Consider the following 8,377-nt stretch of genomic DNA (forward strand, 5'->3'; position numbering starts at 1 on the left):
TTGTATTGGCAGCATCTGCCTACGGGCCTGGCCCAGTGACTGTGCAGGGGGATAATTACTCCAGAACGGAATGAGAACTTTTGACCTCCAGAGCACAGCACGAGGCAGTTTTTCCCTTCCCAAGGGAACTACTGAAGAAGCAAACATTATTACGGATGACGCAGATGAGAAAATGAGAAATGGGGACAGGGGAGGAGGATGTATTGTTTAAATGGAAATTTTTTAATTTATCACGTTTCATTTCCTATCGGTGCATCTAGAATTCAAAGAAGTACTGTTTAGATGAATAGCATGAAAAATTACCACTCAACATTAATTTCCAAGTCATCTGGGTAACCGCTGTGGTATTTCTTCCAGCCGAGGGAACCACCAAAGCAGGCAGCCCAGTGCCCTCTCGTGGGTTTCAGCAGCTAAGGCAAAAGGCATCTGCCAGACCATCCCAGTGCTCGGGAAGCAAGGAGAGCAACATGCTGCTCCTCACAGAAAGCGAACCAGCTATTTAATTGCAAGTTTCTGGAAGTGAAAGGTAAAGCAAAGTGACATCTTTCTGCTACAGCAGGATTTTTTTAATAACTCATGAATTATTAAAACTATACCACAGAGGTTTTAGGTATAATTCCCTATACCCGTATACAAAGAGCTTAAACCAACTTTGTCATGTTGTTCTAATTGCAACGTTCTGCTCTCCTTACCAAAAAAGGGGGTTAAAGCAGGGAGAAGAATGGAAGATGACGATTCCATTACCCTCTCAGAAGCTGACTCAACTAGAAATCACCTTGTTCACTGATGTTTTTCTCAGGCGACCTTTTTCTTTCCGGTTCTCACCAACATGCACCCCTAGACTTTGCACTTTAGCATAAGCCAAGTCTCAGGGGAACTTATTTTGAACCTTCGATATCTAGAGATGTCCTACATCATTGGAGCCTATTAAATCCTTAGGCTCCACACAATGCTGAATTAGGGTTTGTTATTTTTAATCCACATTGCACAGAATGACCTCGGAAAACCTAAGGTAGCTGCAAGGACAGTCCCTTGGTTGGTTTGATGTTAAAAACATAATAAAGTCACGAACAGGTTACTTGGGTCAGGCAATAGATGGCACTGAAATCCTTTTGTGAGGTGGAAGCATACAATTTCACACGGAATAAGTGCATCTATTTCTCAGCATGTTTATATTAGAAGTTTACATTGGGTAGAAGAAAGTATCTCATAGTTAGACCTACAAAACTCCGAGGAATAAGAAAGTTTTCATAAACTTTCTCATTGCTTCTATAAAAAAATGCTTGCAAATAGGTGTTAACTATCATGATTGCTGAACATCTGCATATTGCCACCCCATCCTCTGAAGATGTAAAAATGATCTCCCTACAAATAGTACACTGTTTACAAATAAGCAAGTTTTATTCTTTCCCTTGGCTTTAAAATGTGAGCGAAATGAATTTGGGTTTTCAAAAGAAAAAAAGCAGAGACCATTGTTACAAAAATAAAGTAAAAAAAATACCCAGTAGAGGGCACACCCTGGGAGTTGTTCCCTGGCTGTTGTCTTGCAGGCACTGGTACCATCCTGCTCCCATCAGGTATGTCCTGGTTCACAGAGGGAACAAACTTAGGCTTTAATTGTAAAACTCTTACAATGAGCATTTTTTTTATTATATTATTCTTAGTCAAGTTAAAAGCCTGGATAGTTTCTCAGATTTCTGTCTCTCAGACAAATTGGCCATTCTGTGATCAGAGAAACAGCCCAGAATACTATCCCAGCAGGGCTGACGGAACCAGTATACCAGCTAGCAAGAGCACACAGGCCAGAGAAACACATCAGTCCGCACCTCTCTTCCCATACTACTCCTCCATACCTGAGATGTTAGCTCACACTTGTCTCCTGCAGGGGATTACAGCTTTCCCAGCCAGCCGGCAATCTTGAGGGGTGCCAGCCTGCACGGGTGTCAGTCTACAGGTGAGTTCTACCTGGCTATTGTGTATGGTCGTAACTCCAGACCCAGGAGCCTTTCCTCCCTTAGGCATGCTACCAGGCTGCTTTAAAGACTAAGCTGGTGCCCTACGCACACCCTTTGGGGGAGCACCGACCCCTCTCCACCACCTTCCCCTCACACAGTGGTGCTGATGCGCTGAAGCCAGATGACGGCAGTTCTGCGCAGGGAAGGAGAGATGGGGTTTTCCTAGGTAATTCACCACAGCACACAGAGAATAGGTTCAAAGTGTATGCAACATTTTATTGAAAAAATACGAACGTTCTGTACATAAAGTACAACTCAACGGGCTTGACAAAATCTCCAGAGACTTATTGGTTAATACAGGTCTTCTTTTCTTCTTTTTCCTCTAAGGGCATAAAGCATACAATGAAGCAGCAGGTCCCCTGTACTTGTGCAAGTGCAATCCCATCGCGGTGCGTGCAGCATAGCACCTGGCTCTGCACACGGGACTCCAACATGCTCAATGTACTTTGATGGATGGTCTGCAAGAAATTTAAAGCATGGAAAAACTGCACAGGACTGGTCCTTCAATCCACTGATGAATCAAGATTTACTGTGAGATCTCTGTTATCCTAAACAGCCTGCATCTGCATATCCAATATTTCTGACAAATAAATACAAAAATAAATAGGGATCTGGCCTCACAGAACCTTAAGTCTCAGAAGCAACACAATTTGTAGCAAGCTACATACATAATTTCAACTATATCAACATAATTTATTTAAATCTCTATCAATAAATGTATTAAAAGTATAAATTCTTAACCCAATACTGAGAGTTTAGTTCTGGAAATAAACCCAGAAAAACAAAGCTTTTTCAGTCCTCTCTTACAATTTAGTGTGCTCTTAGAAAATGCTTTATAGCTGAACTTCAGCAGAAACTAGCTGCTATATAATGTAATTCTATCCCCCAAACCTAATATAAAAAGCTTTTAAAATCTTTTTACAGTAACTGGCTTTCATGTCCTAACTTTACATACAGTTACTAAAAATACTGCACATAGCAGTGCTGACTAAAAATAGGTTTAGTGTTAAAGCTACATGCACAAATGCTGGAGTACCTAAGCAGAAACTGAATAATGTGGCAGCTTCACAATTAACTTATGTTTCTAATTGGATGGTGTAACAATACTACAATCCCAAAAGATATGTATGTTGCAAATGGAAAGACAATGAATAGGACTGGATGAGGAGAAAGTTAGGCAAAAAACCTTTTTTTCTTCTCCATTTAAAACTGGAATGTCCGTTATCGCCAAGAAGGTAAATGTAGACCAGCGTTAGAAGCTTGTACTAAATCAGGAGTAAATTGTGATGACTTCTCGGCCGCCTCCTCTAACAAGTAGTACTCTCTCCAGACCCTCAGTCAAGACTTCAAGAAACTCCATGTCTGTTTCAGTAAAGTTAAGGACAAAAGAAACATCAAGCCCCAAATACACAGTGATTAGCCTCTGTATTGGGTTTACACAGCAAGGCTTTTGGCAGCGAGGAGGCTGCAGGGGTATCCTCTGAGACATGACACCAGGGGCTGCCCCCATGTTGGGCAGAGACAGTTTCAGGCAGCTGCAAAATGAACCTGCCGCTGCCCAAAGCTGAGCCCGTCAGCGATGCTGGTGGTACCAGGTTACGCAGTCACACTTCCTCCCAGCCGCTCTTCGTCAACATTGAGTGTTTTCCAGTCACAGTGGCTCAGCCTCTCCAGGGAAGGGTGAGGGAACAAGCATCCTCACCCATAACCTCAAGTTTAAAATCTCTCCTGAGCTGTAGTAGCTGTGACTGAAAATCCTTTATGCTAAGGGGAATGGTTTTATCCTTTCTGTGGCAAGCATACTGTTGTGAAACAGGTGTTACTACTACTGCTTTCAGGAGATTTCGATACTACTTTTAGATTTAGGAGAAGACAATTGTTTGGTCTGTGATTTGCAACTTGTGCATGCATTTTTTGGCACAGGCCAGTGAAAGGCTTGCTAATTTAATGGTACAAGCCCAGGCTGAAGAGCAGCTGTGGACAGAGAACAGTGGTGCCAACAGGCTCACCGGATCACACCCCTCAGCTCTGGCCTTGCTTAGAGGCACAGTGCAGGCATCCCTCTAAGTGCCTAAATACTCTGGGTTTGAATTTTAATCTTACCAGAGCACTACACTTGGAGCTAAGCTCCCAAATTCTGACGTGTGAGCGACACCTGCAACACACCCTCTGATTTCCTGTTCACTCAAGTTCAGACATGGCCCTGCCCAGAGCGCAGGCTGCTGTTGAATGCCACCTTAAACATCTGCTACATCCACTACTGAGAATTAAATTAAATAAATCTGATTAAATTAAGTTTAATAAATAAATAAATAAAATCAAATAAGAATTTAGACAAGACTGATTTCAAACCTACAAGGCTTCCAGAGCATCCAGTGGCAACTTACACTTTAAGCAATTACTACAGAACAACCACGAGCCAGTACCCTCCAGTCAGCAGAGACTTTGTCACCTATGACAGCTTGACAGCATTTGTGGCAAAAAGCATTAAAGAGCACAATTACAGGAGTATCTTCTACGTGGACCAGGCCTTGCCTGAAAGGATACAGTTTTCATCACCATCAGTATTCTTTGGAGGACCAGGCATGTTGAGGAGAACAAGTCTGGCGTCATGGGATCTATTTACAATAACTTCATTCAGCTTCACTGCTGTGTGCATTCTTCGGACATTAGACTGGTTCCTGTAGAAGAAGCACATTCAGACTTACTGTTAGAAACATGCCTCTGAAAACTGAATTGTTAAAAAGGCCCTTAAAAGCATACCTTAAACCTCCTAAATACCCTGATAAATGTGAACTCAACACACAGTAAAATTTGTCAAACTTAAAGATGAAGATACAAAAGAGATTTCGGAGTTCTTCAGGTACTCTTCAGGTCCGTTGGTTTTAAGACTCTTGGAGTCAAGTCTCCAGTTTACAGAGTTATATTGCTCTTCAAGAAGTGTATTTTATAAAGATGATTTACAGTCTCGCATAGGAAGTTAAAAGGCATTTGCACAAGGGGACATGCTCTTTGACCATGGACACTTGTGACTGCAGAGCCGTCCCTTCTGGCAGCCCCCTCCAGATCCCCTCACTCCCATGGCAGCACAGACCAGGCACCTCTCCGGACTCAGTACTGGAAAAGTCTTTCTCAGAGACCCGTTGGAACTGAGTAAGAGACTGGCACTGCTGCACTCAGTCCACGCCTCCCACAAGTACACTTGTCTTTCTGTGCTGAACAGCAGTTGACATCTCCAGAGAAAGCCAGGTTTCCTACCCATTTGCAGGCTGGAAGGCAGGCTACAAACGGCTGGCTGTATGCCTGCTGAGGGGCTTTTCCAGTGTACAGTAAGAATTTTAACCTTTCCTTCAGTTGGAAACTAATCAACCTCTCTGCCTGGCTATTTGCAAGAAAAACTGATGACCCAAGTATCTTTAAAAATCTCAATCATGCTTTCAAATTTGAGTAGCCACTTGATTCAAAAGTTATGAGAGAGAAGGGAATAGATGCAGCGTGATCTCACAAGCCCCTGCTCCTTAAGAATCCAGGCTAAGAGAGGCAACAGGATTAATTATTCAGAATATGTCATTACAAAATAACAGCAATTCATGCAGTAACAGAACTGGAAAGCATCCGTTGGGGAGTTTGAGCCAGGCAATGTTTCCTTCCTACAGGAAATCAACCATTATTTTGTTAACGTGAAAGGAAAAGCAATACAGAGATAGACTTATCAAAGGGAGAATATATTTGCAGCTTTGAGGATTTTTCCAGTTGGTTTTTTTCTTCATTTTAATATATTAAAAACAAGTGCTAGTAGAAATGAATCAGATATGAATCTAGTTTTGTTAATTCAGCTTTACATGTTAGGAGTGAAGGTCTTTGCAAACCTGAATATTTGGAAGAGCAGCAAGGTTAGTAAAGAAGTATTTTATATACACAGAAAACAGAAGATGCAAAGGGTAAGAATAACGTTTATTATACTAACACCATTTACCCACTTTGAATTACCTCTCTGTTATTTCCTGTTCTTATTTAATTTAAAGCAAGGACATCCTCTGTCTTCACCAAGTGAGCTTCAGAAAGCCAGGGACAACACAGAGGCCAGATTATGTTTACAGGAAGTGAGGAAGAAACTAACACCAGAAAAAACACACCGTCATTAACTACATACGGTTTTGGAAAAGTAATTGAAAACTAAAGGTTTGGTATTCTCTAAAGTGACATTTAAAATTGCCATCTCCTCAGTGATTTGAAGGTGTAGGCTGTAAGAAAGGATTTGTTTAGTGTTGTTAGAAGCTGCCAGAAACAACATCATAGCAGTGTTGTGGAACGAGAGCTCCTCTAAATGAGGGATGTTTCCCACTTCTCGTGTCATACTCCGCTTCAGAAAACAGCCTCAGACCTGTAATTGTTTTCTGTCCTGACTTAGTTCTTATTGGGACAACTCTTGTAGTTTGTTACGTGTTATCGACAATGATATGTAGCTTAAGCAGGCTAATCCTGCTCCCTTTAAAAAACTTTGCTAAGGCTGCTCAACTCTAACTCCTTTTCCATACATATCGTTTTCCTGCTTTTAGCTGAGAAAATGAAGTCTTCCCTCTCAACCACCTTAATGTACTTCTAAGTTAAGTAACAAACTTACAAGTTTTCCCACTCTCTGAAAGCATGGAAGAGGAAAAAGTACAGGTAGTTAACACCAAATTCAGCAGAATTTCTACAGTATATAAACTATGTATGATTCATCCTAAACCAGATTTGAATTCTCACTGATTTATTAGGAAGGAAAATCTGGAACTTTGCCAAGTATGCAAAACTGACTGAATGAACTCTTCCTGTGAGATGTAGTACATCAAAGAGGTCATGGGAGATTCACACGTTTTTATACCAAAGCCACAAATAGAGCTTTACTTGTTGCTATTCAAGGGGCACACACGTGGTAATACTAAGGCTGTTGTTACGTGTCAGTGCTCCTTCAACAGCAAGCCTGTCGTAGGGTTTTATCACACACATAATCTATTCACAGTCATTCATCACCATCTCCACGGCATCTTCCTTGCTGCGTTAAACATCCCCGCTACACATTAGATTAGTGAAATTATCAGCCTGGTTAATTGTGTGTTTTGTTGAGGTATTTGGGAGACAGAAGGAAAGTTAAGATAGGATTTAATGGCTCCAACTTAGAAGTTGACTATACCAAGTAAAATATTGAGGGATGTGTGCCACACATCAGTTAGAGATTTCTCAGGAGGCTAACTGCTGTCTTTTCAGTAGTCAGGTCTCTACATTTATTGCACAAGTCTAAACCAAGGATTAGGGGACAAAAGATCATAAAAGCACAGCACATCTAGAGTTTCAGGAGGTGCAAGCTGTTGACTCTGACAAGACTCACGGCTTAATGCTGATGAGATCTCTAAAGCTTCCCACAGCACTGCCTCGGTTCCGCTTCTCAGCATCACATTTCTCTTTTGTCCAGGTCATCTGGATGTTCTCAGGAACTGGGTCCCCCTCATCTTCTTCATCTGAGTAGAGGCTCTCCAGACGTGCTATTGAATGCCTATCCTTTACCAGCTGAGCCTAGAGGGCACATGAACAACACTGAACTCCAAGACTTTATTTTACATTTGCTGGTTCTGTTTAAGCAATGAAAGACTTTTTGTTCCATTGTATCCTTTATTTTGTACAGTCAATTTAGCATTTAGGACAGCTCTGATACCAGGCATCTGCCCTAGCCAATAATCTTACTTAATCAAACTGACTTTGAACAGCTTTGATGGGCGTAAGTCATGCAGAATTTGGACTAACAGAGGCCTGTATCTATACAAGAAAAAAAGGTGGTCTATGTCATATCATAACATGGTCTGAAACAATGGACAAGTCTGACTCAAAAGTGACAACAAAAAAAAAGTTGGACAAACACATGCAGAAAAATTATATCATCTGCACCCTTCGTAGCTACGTGTCCAAACTGGAACGAAATCTTCAGGACGAAAACAGGATATGCGATAAATTGGGACAAACCCCAGACATCCCATATAAAGCAAAAACAATGTTAAGAAAGGGATGAGACTTACATCCTTAGGTCATCGAGTATCACATTGCAAAGGGAAACACAGAAATTGTTTCTACAGGATGCTGCCATCATTTTGCCCCCAAAACAAGAAATTTCTAACATGGTTTTGCAAGTACAGCCAGGCTACTCAATGACTACATGCAATTCTGGGTAACAAAAAAACTACACTGACAGCATTCCCTCACATCTTTAGGACGCAGGAGTTAAATTTAAGCAGTGGCTATATAAAACACTACCAGGAAGGCACTTTGTGTCATCCACCTCAGCAGCCCACAGCAAAGCAGCCACAAATTACATACCTCTCTTTCCC

At 41.5% G+C, this 8,377-nt stretch overlaps 1 protein-coding gene across 1 annotated transcript in view; it reads right to left on the bottom strand.

The window, feature by feature from the left end:
- Positions 1–2,206: 2,206 nt before the first annotated feature.
- The window catches only part of SLC12A4 (solute carrier family 12 member 4), a 43,379-nt gene continuing 37,208 nt past the window's right edge, over positions 2,207–8,377 (bottom strand). Inside the window, exons 22-25 of the mRNA XM_035893164.1 lie at positions 8,253–8,272; positions 7,387–7,571; positions 4,563–4,696; positions 2,207–3,377 (exon numbers count right to left, since the gene is read on the bottom strand). Coding sequence (XP_035749057.1) covers positions 3,286–3,377; positions 4,563–4,696; positions 7,387–7,571; positions 8,253–8,272 — 431 coding nt within the window. The 3' untranslated portion in view covers positions 2,207–3,285. The remainder of the gene's footprint in view (positions 3,378–4,562; positions 4,697–7,386; positions 7,572–8,252; positions 8,273–8,377) is intronic.

This window comes from Egretta garzetta, unplaced genomic scaffold, assembly GCF_000687185.1.
Source record: "Egretta garzetta isolate BGI_Z169 unplaced genomic scaffold, ASM68718v1 scaffold314, whole genome shotgun sequence".
Lineage (NCBI taxonomy): Eukaryota > Metazoa > Chordata > Aves > Pelecaniformes > Ardeidae > Egretta > Egretta garzetta.